Genomic DNA, 16,748 nt, shown 5'->3' on the forward strand with positions numbered 1-16,748 from the left:
AAGGGTTAGTGCTGGGAAGGAACAGTTTCTGGTAGGATGGGACACAAAGGATGAGAAAGAAGCATCTATTTGAAAAATGGTGGGTGTGGGTTATGTTTTCTCCCCACCTCCTCACTACCTCCCCAAAGTGAAAATTTATATACATACAGTACTGCACTTCCCTAGTGGTATGTTTTTATGCATAGTATAACCCTATATGTACTTTAAAAATGTGTGCAGTGTAGTTACAGCAAAGGATGGAAATAAATACATCCTCTAACCACTATATAAATACTGCAGAGAAAAACAGTCAGAAAAGTGAATTACTACAGTTTTTACAAAGGTTCCTTTCTATAAGTACATTTGTGTCTCAGAGCCAGGACTGTTCAACTGCAGAAGGTGAAATAGAACCCTTAGTCTTAGTATGTAAACATAACTCACTTTTTTGGGGGTGAGTTGGACATACCATAATCTGCAAACAAGAAAGAAACATGTTAAAAACAGGTAAAAATTTCCCCCAAATGGTCTAAGTGGCTATAAGATCTTTGCCATTCTAAAATTTGGGAGCTATTGCTCCCTGCCCAAATCCCCCATTCTTGGGGAGACAGGGCCACCAAATGTAAAGAGCCTGAATGCTTAGCCACTAGAGGGAGAGAGTGTGCCTCTGGTGATTCTGGAGCCAATGAAAGCAACTCATGAAAAGGATAGGCTTTCAAGGGAGCTAAATTAAGCTCTTATCAGCCAGGGGTAAGGACTATTTCCACTGTGGTAGCTTTGGGAAATTTGAGGATACTTTCTTAAAACTTCACAATGGATCCTCTTCTACTAGTAATTAAATTGGTTAAGCTATCCAGATAGTTCATCTTAATTTTGAATATGTTTTAGTTCAGCTTTTCCAAGGACCTCCATAACTTTGCAGATAAATACAGTCTTAATTTTTAGGAAGGACTTGTGACAATTCAGGGAAGTTATATTACTCTTTATATATTAGGAATTTATATATTATGAACAACATGCCAATTTTCTAAGATAATTTAGGATTAAAATCTTTGCTCTCTACCGGGATGATTAGAATGATTTGTGGGGTTCTATGTTCACAGCTTTCCCAAATATGACTTCAGGAAAATTACTTTTATTTAGATAACAGGTTTAAAAAAAAAACAAAAAACACCTGCCTTACCAATATAGAAGTCACAGGAACTGCAAGTTGTTGCTGACCTGAGCCCAAATAATTTGTTCTCCAATGAAAAATCGGTTAATCTTTGTTGCACTATGGCAGCAACTGCCAATTTCCATAATTAAAAACGAGCCTGTTGGTACAACTGTTTTTAAAAAATACAATGCATAAACTCTTAAGTAATTAACAATACAACTTAAATACAGCTATTACCCAAGTCCTATGGTATCTGTTATTTGGTGTTTATTAATGTGGATGAATTCCTTCCCTGAAATCTAAAGAAAAGACACAATTCAAAATTTTATAGACATACAGACTAGTGCTTAAGATATAGTTGATGATTTTATTTTCAACGTAGCATTTCGCTTTCCTCAGCAGGAAAGAAGAAGAAGAAGAAGAAGAAAAAAAAAAAAAAAACACCCAACAACTCAGCAACTATTTTTGGGATTCTTGAAAGGAGTAGGAGTATGATGCCTCCTCCTAACTGTTTCAGCATTGATTTTCTTCACAATCTGTGATACGGTTTCTCAGAAATGCTGTTTGGCAGTCCTGATAATTTCATGTGTTTTCAAACTTAAGCCACCCAGACTACACAGTTCAGTATTTTCAGCTCCTTTCATTTTCCTTTTCCCTTTAATTATAGAAGTCTCTATTCCCTCTTTTTTGCAAATGTGGTCAAGTAAGATGCTAAATGCTACTATTTGTAGAAGAAATATGCATTTGCTTTTTCCATGACGGTCCAGACATTCTTCCCAAATAAAAAAGCTGTGCTGTACCTGATGATATTGACGGCCTGAACACGTCACTGGGACCAACTTTTTGGACCCTCACCCGTTCCTTTGACTTTGGTGAATGCGGCACAAGCCCTGGGCAGTAAAAAGCAAGTAAACACTCTAATTTTAAAATTGCACTGTAAAGCACTTTCAAAATAGCTGAGCTTCATCTCAGACCTGAATTCACTTCTCAAATCCGTTCTCGAGGACCCCTCTATCCTGATTCGTGTCCTGGTCTACCCGGAGCCGTTTTCTGAAATTGTACCGCATAGTTTATTGCGAAGCCTGAGTGGGTGGGTCCACGCGCACACCCGACTCCGGCCAGGACGCCGATGCCTGAGCTCCGCGTCGGGCGCCTGGATCTTCGTTCCGCTCCCTCGGCCCGGCCTCGTCACAAATCCCAGTTTGAAAGAAAACTTCAAGCGGCCGAAATGAACCTCCCCTCACCGCTCCAATTCTTCCTTCCCAGCCGGCTGAAAACGTGAGATTTATTATGGCCTGGGGTGGAGGGAGCGACCTGGGGTCGCCGTGGCACTCTCGGAAGCGGGTTACCTGGTCCCGCTTTGGGGGCGGGGTTCGCCATCTGGGGGCCGCAGGGCCGGGGGCGACGCGGCCCGGCGCGCGGGTGGGCGCGAGGGAGTGCGCGCGTCGCGGAGCCGCCGGGCAGCACTTGTCCTGTAATCGATTGCCGAGCGCGCCGAGCGGCCCAGAGCGCAGACACGCGCACACGCGCCCTCGCCAGCCCGCGCGCACACTCACACACACACATACATACAAACACACGCATACATACACAGATGCACCCGCACCGGCGCCCAGGCCCCGCACACACGCATACACACGCGCGCGCGCGCACGCACGTCCGCCTGCCCGCGCCCCGGGCCCCGCCGCCAGCCGCCGCCAGCCCGCCCTCCGCCCGCGGGCGTCTGCGCGAGCCCGGCCGGCGGGGGAGATGTGCTCGGGCTCCGGCGGATCGGTTTCTCGGGGTTTGACCAGCTGTCCCGGGCTAACCCTGCTCCTCGCTGAAGATGGAGGAAGTAAAAACAGGATTACCCTTAGCTACAGATCCACTGCCTTAGTTTCCACCACCAACTGCAGTGCACAAACACACGTTAGGCACAGGAAAGAAAGAAAGAGAGAGGATACACTAACAGTAAACACAAACAAAAGGGTGATGGGATTATTTTACTGCATGCACTGCTGAGGTAAATCTCCGCTTGGCTTTTGCGTGGTGAAGAACAGCTCTTGTTTTATTTGTCTTCTGATTCATAGATTATATATAAATATGTGTATCTGATTTGCAGGGGGGGGGAGTGTTTTCAAAGTTAAGTGTAATTATATAGCGTCTCGTTTTGCACTGTGATGTGATCAAATGACTTGTTGCTGTTAACCAGTAATAATGATAATATAGATATTTTTCTCTGGGCGGGATGGATTGTGGTTATGATTAGGATAATGATTTCTGTAAAGGGACGCTCAGGGAATCGGGTTGAAGATGATGTCTTCTGCCTTAATTTATCGTCCCCTTCTTGTAATCTGTTTCGGGGATGTTAATCGATTAATCAGTTCTCATCTCTGTAGCTGTCATGGATTTTGACTTGTTTTGCTTTGTTTTAACTTGAATTCCAAGAAAGATTGAGTAGCCTGGAATAAATTGCAGCTGTCCTGATAGAAGGTAATATCCAGATCCTGTTGGAATTTTTTAAAAAGCAAAAAACCTGGTATGACACATGTGAAAAGGCAGCAGTTAAATCACTTTGACAGGTTCTAGTATGGGCGAAAGAGATGGAATTAAGATTTATTTTTTTTTTTCTTTTTCTTTCTTTCTTTCTTTTTTTTTTTTTCCTTTTTTTTTTTTTTTTTTTCTTTTTGCCAAGGGCGAAAAACAGTCCTGTGAAGTTGGCCTAGGTTCCTTGCTGGGTTCGGCCTGACTGTCCCTCCCCTCTTACTCCCCCCCCCCCCCCCCCCACCTTTTCTTTCAGTTTTCTTGTCTTAGCTTTTGGTCGATTCTTAAGGAACCGGTGGATCAAGTTTTTTCTCTTCTTGTTAATCGCATTGCTGGAGCACTGACTGACCTCTCTCTCTCTTTCTCTCTCTCTCTCCCTCTTTTTTTTCTCCTCTTTCCTGAAAGTACGTGGTGCCATTCCTGAGTGACTTTTCCTACTAGACCATCCCAAAGGGACGAGGGGGAGGGGTAGAAGGAGGAGGAGGACGAGGAGGAGGAGGAGGAGGACGAGGAGGAGGAGGAGGAGGAGGAGGAGGAGAGGGGGGTGTTCCTTCTCTCTCATTTCTTGGTTTTGTTTATCAGCCGATCTGTTTGCAGGATTTGGGCTCGGAATGACCCACCTGTAAAGTGCTTTTCCTTCCTCCTCGCCTTGAACTCTGCAGGGGGCTTGGCTTGGAGGGGGCCAGGGAGGGAAAGAGAGAGGGGGAAACACAAAAACTTCTTTCTTTCTTTCTCCGTTTATCTTCAGCCCGACATTGTCACCTCCTCTTTGAGGGGTTAGAAGAAGCTGAGATCTCCCGACAGAGCTGGAAATGGTGATGAATCTTTTTTAATCAAAGGACAATTTCTTTTGTATGTACATTTCGTTTCTCTTTCTCCTTTTCTTTTTCTTTCTCTCCTCTGAGGGTTAATAACCATTTCATTGATGGGGCAGACTTCTTTCGCTTCTCTCTGACGTTTCTTTCTTTTTAATATGTGTGTGTTAAATGTGTACATTTTTAAAGAGATAAACTCATTTGTAAAATATCCGAAGAAACTGCTCCCCTTTTAAACTTTACGGATGCCTTTCTTGAAAACCTTATGTAATCATAATTTGAAAGAATTTGATAACAGTACAGCAGGTTGAAATTTAAGTGCTATGTAGTGACTGAGTTGGGAATTTGATCTGACTATTCCATAAAGAAAGAAAGAAAAGTTTTTTTTGGGGGGGGGAGTGGGGAGGGTGGTGGTGAAGAAGGGGAGGGGAGGGAGAAGGGAAGTGGTTTTGGAGACAAGAAGTGAAGCTGCCTGTTTTCCAGTAAGTAATGGAGAAATTCCAGGAGCCAGGGCTAAATATACTTGGCGATCAATACAGAAATGGCTCATTGTGAATAATTTAGCTGCTGGTGCAGAGAGAGTTTTGAAACTAAAGGCAAAAAGGACCAGGGCCAAAGGAAAAAAAAAATAAGTAAAAATCTCCTCAGGACATGTCAATTCTTTAAACTTTTTCCTTCAAAGAATACAGTTAGCTTATCGATCTTTTCATTATGTGAAATCAAAGCTAGGGGGTGTCATCTCATACAATTTACTTTTGTTTCTGAGAATTAACTTCTTGTTTTGTGTCATTGGTGCATGGAAATAATTCCCCAAACTTTAAAAAAGTGATTCCCTTCCTGAGAGCAAAAAGTTTATGAAATTTTCAAAATCAGAATCTATTAAGTTGTCTTGGCATTTGTATCCAACCATGGTCTGGCAGGAAATTAAGGTTACATTGAACAGGTGCTTCCACAGAACTTAGTGTAGGCTAAAATGTCAATACAAGTCTGGGAGTAAGGTAACTGCTGCAGAAACCGTCCAGACACACTTGGGCACTAAATTTTTGTTTTGTTTTGTTTTGTTATGTTTGTTTGTCCTCCCTCCTCCCTATTAGAACATGATGAACCAACTTGCAACAATTGTGAATAGAGCTATCTGTATACCAGGGAAGTCCTCAAACTGCAGTGTGATTATGGGAAGTAGTGACTGGTAAAATACTTCTATCCCAGTTAAAGCTGGCACATTTGAGGTGTACCCTCTTGTCTTCTTTCTTTAAGTAAATTCTGATTAAGAGAGTCATTCCTTTCTTGCTACAGCCCATCTCACAGCACACTTATCTTTCCTATCCTATCTCCAGCAGGAATCAGATCATTTGCAGAAAGAGTTCACTGACTTGCAAATGAGCACATACAGTACACTGTAGTATGTTTCTTGGGCACAGGTTGCAGCAGCACCAACATGGGCTAATTGCTTGGAGCTTCAAATAAGTTAAGCATTTAATGGCAGATACTGAAAGGGATCATTGTGTAAAGGGTATAATCTTTTGTATTGCAGCACTGCACTTTGACTATGGAAACAGAGGCTATTGATGGCTATATAACGTGTAAGTATTCATTTTCATTAATTTGTTATTGGTAATAAAGTTACGTTTGTGTTTCTTGTATTTTATTTTCTGAACTATTGTTTGTCAAGAATTCTATATTCTTATTTTCTGTCTGTTCACAATTTCACCTTTAAATGAGTTGGAGAAAATAACAGCACAGAAGCAAAACGAAGGAAATATAGAAATACACTTTATTCTTGATAACATTTTAATCAGTAGTTAGTAGCTTAGCAGATCAACATTTTTCTACTGGGCTTTTTCATTTAAGTTTAGAATGTCAGGTTACATATATGTCTACTAATATGGCATGTGCTAAATATTTACTACTTTGTAACCTAATTTTTCACACACATAATGTGAAAGCTCCTTAAGTTGACCTTTTTTTAGGAAACTTTCCTTTTAAACATCAAACTCTCTGATAGCATTTTTGAAAAATGCTCATTATAAATGCTCAATGCTTAATGGTTAAATTAGGTATTCAAAGAAAATTTAGTTTTTCAACTGAAAAATACTTTAGAAATTGACTATTCCACTTGCTCGTGTTTTACAGTTAAGAATACTGTGATAATCAGATTTTGTAGTTTTTTTATTGTGGGCTGGTCATGGCTTTTCCTTATTTCGTTCATTTGCTATATATTTCTAAATTATATTTCCTTATAGTTTCTTTTAAGGCCGAAATGGATTACATTAAAATTTCAAAGCTGTGCATGCCTCTGCATGTATGAAGCAAAGTTGGTGATTAGATTTTATGTGACAATGAACAGAGACCAAAAGATTTTATTTTGTGAAAGCAGGTGACAATGAGCTTTCACCTGAAAGGGAGCACTCCACTATGGCAATTGACCTCACCTCAAGCACACCCAATGGACAGCACGCCTCACCAAGTCACATGACAAGCAGTAAGTCTTCATTTTATGATTTTTTTTTTCCTATTTCTCTAGCGACACACTTGAATTTGTTAGGTCTTTGGGGTCCTCTCACATTGTGGTGTAGCTGCTGCTATAGATTTTGCTAAAGAAAGAACAACACAGATTTATTCCTGTCCATTCTAGTATCATAAAATATGAGCCTGCTTACTAGTCTGACCTATCCCAAGGTGGCATTTGGGAGCTGGTGCTTACCTGTATCAGGTAAGAAATGTTAGACTTTGCTGGTTATTGTTTTGACTTGCCAGGTTTGTGACTAGATTTGTTGTTGTTGTTGGATAAAAGAATATGGAAACAAGTCACTTCCAAAGGACTCTTCACAGTAGAAAAATGAAATGATTTTACCATTGCCTTGGTGTAAAGCTAATCCATCAGTGGTAGAATCGCAATGTTACTTTTTTTTTTTTTTTTAATATGTGAAAGTTTCTCCTCTAAAGCATTGGAAGTGAAGTGTAATGGAAAATTTATGGATCTGATTTAAATCCATTTCTCCAACAAAATGAAAGCGTTTTGTTTTAGACTATCTAGGTATCCAGGGAAGAACTGTGAACGTTAGGAAGGATGTTTTGAACTTGCAGGAATAGACCGTTTGGGCCACTGTTTTTGATAGAGTCATTCATTGATGTAGTAAACATTGTTTTTGTGTAATAAAAGAGCAACTTGTATGCTGTCCGTGACAGAAGACAAAATACTTCATTAAGAATATGGCTTGTTTTCTCTTAATTATAATGTTTTATCAGTTTAGTTATTAGGTGCAAATGCTCTATTATTCCTTAAACGTAATTTGAAATCTTATGTTTCCCTTATACTTTTCTATGTGTTATATTCTTGTGTAGAAAGGACATCTGGCTTATATGTAAATATAACTTAATTTGAAAGTTTTCTATTTGGGTGATGTGTGAAGGAAAGGAAATTTTTTCCCTTTTTTTTAAAAAACAAAGATTTAATAACTGAAGGAAACTGAATCAGCTACCAAATTATGAATATATTTTCAAGTTAATTCTGATTATCCAGAGAGAACGAATTTTCCTTTCCAGTTTCTTCTTATAGTTCTCAAAACTTGAGGTTATTATAAAACTACTGGTTTTGTAAATAGTAAAGACTTCTGAATTATAAGCAAAAGTATATAGAGTGCTGTTGAATACATTTTGCAGTTCATTAACTTGAAGTGATATTAGTTATTGGCTTGAAATTTTGATTGAACTATGTGAATTTACTTACATAAAAGTTATCTTTTTATTACTGGGAAGCATTTCCCAGAATATTTCGTTCTGGAAGCAGTCTTTGAAATTCATTTATCACGTAGAAAGAAAAACTAATAGTGAGTGAGTGAATGTATGTTAAATTATAGTGTTAATCTTTTGTAATGCATCTTGTAGCATTTATTTATTTTTTGGCTAGTTGGCTATAATCTAACAAAAGTTATACTACTATTACAGTGTAGGCAATACAATTTTTATATTTTAACATTTAATGTTATTAGTTCCTTGGTAGAATAGATTTTTATTTCTCTGATAATTTTTGTTTCATTTCCTAAAGAGTAAAGATAGATTGATACGAAAATTTCTGTTAGCTTAATATTTAGCTGTCAGCTTTAGAAACTTTAGAAACTTTGAATAATCATAGACTCTTAGCTGTCATCCCCTGGCCACCACTAGGATATCAGCAGGAAAATACTTGTTAATTGGCTGCTTTATTTGTGAATTTGATTCTGGTTTTACAAGTACTCTTCAAAAAAGCGGTTCATCCGTTTATTTTAAGTAAACATCGCAGAGTGTGGGTATCATCAGTTTGAACAAATAAGAACTATGCTTTTAACATTTGAGCTTTTCTCACCCAACAACAGTAAAATTATGTGGTAAAGAGTCCCCCCGCCCCCAAACTTACTAGCCTGTGGCAATCCTGTGTTAATACAATCTTTGGCTAAGCTGCACATGTTTTCGTGTTGTTTTCCAAAGAGTTGCAGGTTAAATATTTGGCTCTCACTTCAGAGCTGTGTGTTGCATCCTTTATGTAGCCTCTATTTACAGTATCTAGGTTACCCACTTAGGTGTTAGATGGAGAAGATACCCATTTTTCCTTTCTGTTAGATCCAGGAGAATATCAGCATTTTAGATTGCCAAGGCAAATAGTGGTGAAGAGGGACTCTTGTCTGTTACTTAGAACAAGAGACCTAAAATCGGTCACTCAGATGTTTTTCTGTGATTTGGAATAGTTTTTGTGTGTGTGGGGCCTGTCAGATCACTTGTGTCTGAGATGACCAGTTTTCCTGAATCCTTTTAAATGCAATTGTTGAACTTTATCAAATAAGAATAGCTTATTTATTTTCTGTAGTTTTTTTTTTATGTTTTCGAATATACTTACTGAAGGGCTGTGGCATCCAAAAACAATTGCGATTTTGATTGAAAGTGTTGAAGCCCAAAGTAATGGGACTACCTTTGTGACAGAATAAGATAACCTTCAGTAGCAGCAAGGAGAGGACAGGACTATATGTGTAAGAGGAAGAAAGTTATTTTAAAGCAGCTTAGAAAAAAAATTAAAAGAATTAAAACCTTTGATTTTTTAAAAAAAAATCAAATAACACTCTGGCAATAAAGTATCAATAACCAGTGATAGCCCATTTACTTTGGTATTAGGAAAGTGATCAGTTTTAGCACAAAGTACTAATCCTTTATTTAGGTTATTTGATGACCGTTCTAAGATGAAGGGTGTCTGTACAACTTGCTACCAGTTTTTGTATAAAAAATAATGACAGCAGCTATCATTATTTGACAGTGCTAGAAACGAGCATCGGCAACTTGGGGGAAAACTAAAAATGTTATGATGTCTGACAGTTTGGGGTTTTAAAATTTAGCACATAAGATAATCTTAAAAATTGAGAGGCGATATGGATCTTACCATTTCACAGTAGCTACTTCCTATGTTTTAGAATGAATTTTCTTAGAGAATTTTAGACTTTTTCTTCTGGAATAAGATCTCTTTGATAAAGAAGATGGGCATTGTTGCCTGAGATCATTAGTGTGCATATTGAGTCTGCTGACAATCTTCAGTGTCAGGGATGACAGTATATGCCTTGATGGCTACTGGAAATACACAGTGTTAAGTGATTTTAAAAATAGAATCTGAAAGTTAAGAATGTGCAACAGACAACTCAGATAGAACAATATAAAAATAATCCATATTGTATTTTGGCCTTTGTGATTCCTTCTGTTTCTGGGTTAGCTCCTCTCCAGTTCTTGCATAGTTGCTTCCATATCGGTTTCAAACTGTTCTATCTATACGTGCTGCCGACTATTTAAAACAAAATTTAAGGTACAAAAATTTGTAACCTTACACGTTTTATCTTATACTTTTATAATGCCAATAAGTAAATTTCCCTTGGAGGTAGTTAATGGTATGAAAATACATTGTGACACAGATTTTGTTTCTATTGCTTTAAAACTTTCTATGTGGATCACCTTTGCCGTCAATACTATTTACCAGTCAGTTTGATGGCCAGGTGGCATGTGTGGAATTGGAAGAAGTAGTAATTCTAGTTTTACAAGACTCTGACCAATAATCAGGTCAGGGAATCTAGTTTATTCTTTTCAGAGTGCTTCACATTCATTTTTTTTTCTTAGCTAGTTTCCATTTTTAGAGCCTATGAAGCAGAAGTGTATTATGATTTCCATTTTTCTTATGTAGAAATGGAGGTCTGAAGAAATCAATTGGCCTTTTAGGTCCCTTAACAGAAGGATGGAGTTGTCAGGATTGGGACATAAAACTGTGATTTTACCTTGTGGGTTAGTTACATCACTTAACTGATATCTCTTTATAATGTTATTATCTCAGGGTGCCTGCCATGTCCAATACTGATTCATGTTTTGGTGACAAAACTGTATTATAGAAGTAGAGGAAGGTTATTATGAAGGTGGAGTGATATCAGATGCTCTCATGCACTTTTAAAAATATTGTTTATATTATGGGACTGACCAGCTTTCTGAATTGTCTTCTGTGGCTTCGTTTGGCAGTCACTCTTGGTTGGATTTCCATGGGATATACACCCTAATATAACACCAGACGGGCTTGATGTAAGAACTCACTCTGTGCTGAATTATTGTACTTAGATGCATATATGTGTGTGTGTGTATATATATATATATATATATATATATATATATATATATATCCATCCAGCATACATTTAGTTTTTTACTGGTCTGGAAATGAAGAGAAAAGTGTGATTTTATTTCCTTTTTTAAAAAAAGTTTAAGGGCACCTGGGTGGCTCAGTCGGTTGAGCATCTGACTTTGGCTCAGGTCATGATCTCATGGTTCGTGAATTCAAGCCCCGCATCAGGCTCTGTGCTGACAGCTCAGAGCCTGGAGCCTGCTTCAGATTCTGTGTCTCCCTCTCTCTCTGTCCCTGTCCTGCTCACACTCTGTGTCTGTCTCTTAAGAAGTGAATAAACATTAAAAAATATATATACATTAAAAAAAATAAAAAAAAATTATTTATTTTGAGAGAGAGAGCAGGGGAGGGGCAGAAAGAGAGGAAAGAATCTCAAGGAGGCTCCTCACTGTCAGCACAGAGCCCAGTGAGGGGCTGCATCTTATGAACCCTGAGATCATGAGCTGAACTGAAATCAAGAGTAGGACTCTTAACCTACTGAGCTACCCAGGCACCCCAAGTTTGATTTTACTTCTTTACACCTATCAGAGGTAAGAGGTTCATGGTTATGAACTAAACCAAAAGGAAAAAAAGAAACTATAGGAAGTATGTATGTGTAGGGAATTAACAGTAAAAATGCTGTATATTTTTATTTGCCCCTCATTTCCCCCTCCTGGCATTTTTAGACTGCTTCAATATAAGCATAAAAGTCTGTCTTCAACAAACAAATCAACTTATTATACAAGTATTATCCTTATTGCCTCTGTCTTTTTCCAAATCTGTCTTCCCTACTGGAAGTATGTTTTGTTTTTTTTTTTAATGTAACATGATTTATTAGGTTCTTTTGGGAGTCTTCCTTCAAGCTGTAATGAATTGAGATTTCTGGGTCCCATGCTCTTTTCTCCTAACTTTAAATATTGATATATTTTGATCTTATGATGTTCTGAACAATCAATAGCAGGGGGACAGTCATCAACTTAGGTGGAATGTGTTGGGTTTTTTCTTTGATTTTTTTTTCCCTTTATATCTGTTTGGATCAAATATATTTATGGACCTGGTAGTATTTTCCTTTTGGAATTAATCAAGACTCAGAATATCTATGCTTTGAAATAGGTAAGAAGTATTTGGGAACTATATATCCCTTATGATAAATGTTTACACTGGAGTGAGGAAGGGACGGAGAGCATAATTTATTGAGTATATATAGGATGCCCAACACTATGCTAGATACGTCCATATTATTTCACTTAGTCTCCATAACAGTTCTGTGAGGGAAGTAATTCTTCCACTTTATAATACAGAAAACTGAGACACAGAAGCAATAGATTGTAAGTGTTTAAAAATACACGCTTTGGAGTTATACATGCCTGTGTTAGAATTCCCACTTGCTGTGTGACCTTAGATGTGTTACTTCATGTCTCTGAGCTTCAGTTTCCTTATCTGTAGAATAGGGAGCTTCAGTTTCCTTATCTGTAGAAGTTCCTCTGAGCTTCAGTTTCCTTATCTGTAGAATAGGGATAAGCCATACCTACTTCAGTGGACTGCTGTGAGGTTTAGATGAAGTAATACGTACAAAATACTTGCACAGTTGCTGGTGTATGCTTAGATGCAATAAATAATCACTGCTGCTATCACTCAGAAGAGTCTTTGCTTTATCATCGATCAGTGACTCATAATAAAAAGAGTTTGTTTTCAAATCCATTTCTGTTTGAAACTCAGATCATTTGCTCTTTCCTTTTTATTATGTACATCCATGGAACAGACACAGAGGTTTCTAAGAATTCAGGGTAAAAATTGAAGAAAAGCATTTCTATTATTTAAAGCATGTGTGAAGATTTTGGTTAACAAAGAAGTAGAATTTGTGTGTTGGAAATTCTTTTTATTGGGTTTCAGTGTTCCTGGCTATAGTTTTATGTTTTTGGTTATATGTAATGAAAATCATTGCTTACCTTTGGTGCTTCAAGGATACCAGTCATTAAGAATAGAAAAATAAAAAGTTCATTTGATAGAGAAACCTATCTATATCTATAATCAATTCTTTCTTAGAAGGTCTGCATCTAGGGGTACCTGGGTGGCTCATTCGTTTGAACATGCAACTTTGGATTGGGTCATCATCTCACAGTTCATGAATTCGAGCCCTGCATTGGACTCTGTGCTGAGACTGCAGAGCCTAGAGCCTGTTTTGGGTTCTGTGTCTCCCTCTCTCTCTCTCTGCCCCTCCCCTGCTCACGCTTTGTTTCTTTCTCTCAAAAAAGAAATAAATATTTAAAAAAATTAAAAAGAAGATCTGCATCTAAAATTTCACCTCCTTTGATGCTTCTGGTGGTACCATAAATTCTTATTTGGTGGTACCTAATCACATTGCAGGCCTGATTGTTGCTAATTGTGCGTTTGGGGATAATAGTTACTTGTTTCACTTTTGAAGTAAGCTTAAAACGTATGATTATCAGTTCTAGGCATTTGCTATGTTGCTGTATTATTCTAATTGATTAATTCAGCAAGTTTATAAGCTACCTTTTATGCATCAGGCACTGCAAGGCAAATCCGGAGGTGAATAGTACACTGTTCTCCAGGAGCTCACATTCTAGTTTGAAAGACGGGTGAGCAGGGCATTATACTGTGGTATGCTCAGTGTTCTGATTGTTATGTGGAATGAAAGGTGGTACTAGTTGAGAAAGTCTTCCTAGAAAAAAAGGCCGCTTGAGCTGAGACTTATCAAAGGAAGAGGATTTAGGAGAGAAGTGGAAGGCTTTTTCAGTAAATGAAGTATCCACCGTGAGAGCTGAGAAATAGCATGGCATGTTCTGGAAAATAAAAGCAGGTTAGTATTTCTAGAGTGTGAGGGTTGGTGCCCAGGATTTGAGGCCACAGATGACTCTGCACAATTAATCAGGCAAGATGAAGGAATATCTTGTATAAGAGAAATTTTGGATTTCATTTTCAAGGGAGCCAAGGCTTTTAACAAAGCAGATGACTTCTGTCTTTTGATTGACATGGATCACACTGGCTGTACTGTGGGGAAAAAAAGATTGTGGATGAGGACCTGTCTAGATGCAGGGGTATTTTTAACAGCTATTGCAATGGTTGAGTGAGAAGTTCTGAGTGCTGGTGATAGTGGGGACAAAAAGGAAGAAAAGGATTTGGGAAATATTTCATAGCTTAAAGTGGATTGGACTTGGGTAGTAGGATTAAGGAGAGAAGGAAGTTCACGATGGTGACTCCTAGATTATTGGACAAATGGTAGTAGGTTCCATTAGGGAGGATAGGAAATGCTGGAGAGGTTTCCAGGAAAAGATTTAGTTTAGTTTAATTCTGGATCCAGAGACTTTGAAGCACATGTAGGATTTGGGAGAAGATAGCAATCAGGCATATGGACAGATTATACTGGAAATCTCATAGGTAGCTTGTGATTTTGTTATTTGCTACTGTATTACTTGAACAGTAGTTTAGTATTTTGAAAAAGTTATTCCATGAGTAAGTCCCAGCATTTGATCAGTGATTTTATTTTCCTACTTGCCCTGTTAAGTCAAAATTCTGTATTGAAATGTATGAATACAGGTTTTAATGAAATTTCTGCTTAATGGAGTCTTCTTATGCTAGTCTCAGAATTTGGATTAGTTGAAGCGATTGACTCACTGATTTTTAAACAAAATATGCTGGCCCTTCTCTTTAAGTTTTTGTGGTATATTTAGTATCATATCTATTAGGGTTATTTATTTTTAAAAATCATAAATTTAATGTATACCATATACTTCATTTGAAAATGGTTTAGTACCTATTTAACTTGTTTTTAAGTTTATAATACTGTGCCTGTTGGGGTAAAATTACCTAGGATGTGATATGGAAAACATCTTAATAAATATATTTATTATCTCAAAATATCCATAATACAACTCCATCTTAAAAATGTAAGCTTTGATTACCTGAGACACCATAGAATTCCAAATGAATGTTAATGATGGAAATGCTTCATCTGAGATTTCCTGTATATGGAGATTCAGAACTCTCTAGAGAGATATTTTTCATCTTTCAATCATTGATCCAGTAAACATTTATTAAGGAGTTACTTTGTGTGATGCACTGCTGATGCTGGGGCACAAAAAATATGTTAAGAGTTTTGTAGAGAGGGATATTGTCTTTCAGGTTCCAAATGAATCCGTATTTTATTTGAGACATTAATAATCCTATTGCATTTAGAAGCAAATAAGTGTGGTGTACTTACCGTGAGTTATATCCATTATAAATGAATGAATTGCTTCTCACCTTTTACCACCAAGAGTTGTTCAAAAGTATATAAATTTGAAGATGCACAGTGAAACAGAGATGAAAATGCAACAAGCTTTCAAGTAGGTTCCCAAAGGTTAACATTTCCCCAAGAAATTTTTTATGATGCAAGATTTGGCCATAAGCCTTACAAGTTCTGAAACTTGATTGGCAGCACACTTAGAGTGGATTCAGATCTCCGGATTGACTTATATAAACAAGTTTATAAAATTGATATTTAAAATCAGAAGGCCAATTTATGTCTGTACATTGATTAAAAATAAAACAAACAAAAAAACCCAACCAAATAATAGAGGATCTGGATGACTCCATTTGGCTTGACTAGAATATTTTGTTCTTGTGAACTGACCTTGGTAAGCAAAGAATCTGAAGAAAAGGAGTTAGTTATATAATTCAAATGTTTAATGGCCTCAGACTAAGAGAGCCTAATATGTTCAGCATCACGATAGAGATAACATTGCCATTTGGTCATTATGGTTAAGTCCATTGTCTAATTTCTTCTTCCCTGGATGGACATGGATTTAGATTGCATAGATATAGGTTCAGCCAAAATACTTGTAGGAGTTATTTTTTTTTCTCAGCTTCCTTGGCTAAATCCTTCGGATTCAGTCTTTAACTCATGTTATTACGTGTAATCAGGTTACAACCAATTTTGCTAGCCTAGGTTGGATTAATTTTCTTTAGTGTAATTTTACATTCCTGATTTAGATTTGTTGATTGTTGATTTTATAGCTTAACTCTAAAAATAATCTTATAATGCATATAAGGATACTCCAACTACTATTACCTTAAATTCACACTTCTATTTTCTCTTCACAGAAACGTTGATAGGTGATACGGTCAGCAATTTAAGACGTCTTAAAATCAGTTTTTTTTTTTGTTTTTTTTTTTTTTCTGAGAGAGTGTGAGAGCAGAGAGCACGAGCTGGGGAGGGACAGTGGGAGAGGGAAAGAGAAGAGAATCTTAGGCTCCATGCCTTGTGAGGAGCCCAACAGGGGACTCAACACAGGGCTCAACATGAGCCCTGTACTCATGACTGAAATCAAGTGGAGGGCCCTTAACTGACTGAACCACCTAGGTGCCCCTTAAAGTTTTAAATGAAGATGGGAGATAGCACTGCCACCCGAGAAGGACACCTTAAGTTAGTTGGGGATCTAGAAGTGCTCTTAGTTTATAGGTCAAGAGGAACAAATATTACACCAGTTTCATGCAATCATTGTAGTAGTCTGATGAAAGCAAATGAGATTTTATACAAAATTACGGTATTTTAGTTTAGCTAATAAGGAAGGCTATCTTAATTACTGGATGTGAATTTGAGAATATTTGTCAAAGCATA

At 37.6% G+C, this 16,748-nt stretch overlaps 1 protein-coding gene across 15 annotated transcripts in view; it reads left to right on the forward strand.

Annotated features, from left to right (window-relative positions):
• The first annotated feature begins 2,271 nt into the window (after positions 1–2,271).
• Positions 2,272–16,748, forward strand: part of IKZF2 (IKAROS family zinc finger 2) — a 163,196-nt gene continuing 148,719 nt past the window's right edge. Inside the window, exons 1-4 of one of the 15 annotated variants that reach the window (XM_047870251.1) lie at positions 2,282–2,410; positions 4,404–4,507; positions 6,005–6,053; positions 6,845–6,952. In XM_047870251.1, the coding sequence (XP_047726207.1) occupies positions 6,020–6,053; positions 6,845–6,952 (142 nt within the window). In that variant the 5' untranslated portion in view covers positions 2,282–2,410; positions 4,404–4,507; positions 6,005–6,019. Of the gene's footprint in view, positions 2,411–2,871; positions 3,135–3,277; positions 3,605–3,920; positions 4,060–4,228; positions 4,508–5,640; positions 5,660–6,004; positions 6,054–6,844; positions 6,953–6,992; positions 7,184–16,748 lie in introns of those variants that run through there. The other 14 variants (XM_047870249.1, XM_047870246.1, XM_047870252.1 and 11 more) reach the window with 14 other exon arrangements.

Source organism: Prionailurus viverrinus, chromosome C1 (assembly GCF_022837055.1).
Source record: "Prionailurus viverrinus isolate Anna chromosome C1, UM_Priviv_1.0, whole genome shotgun sequence".
Taxonomy (NCBI): domain Eukaryota; kingdom Metazoa; phylum Chordata; class Mammalia; order Carnivora; family Felidae; genus Prionailurus; species Prionailurus viverrinus.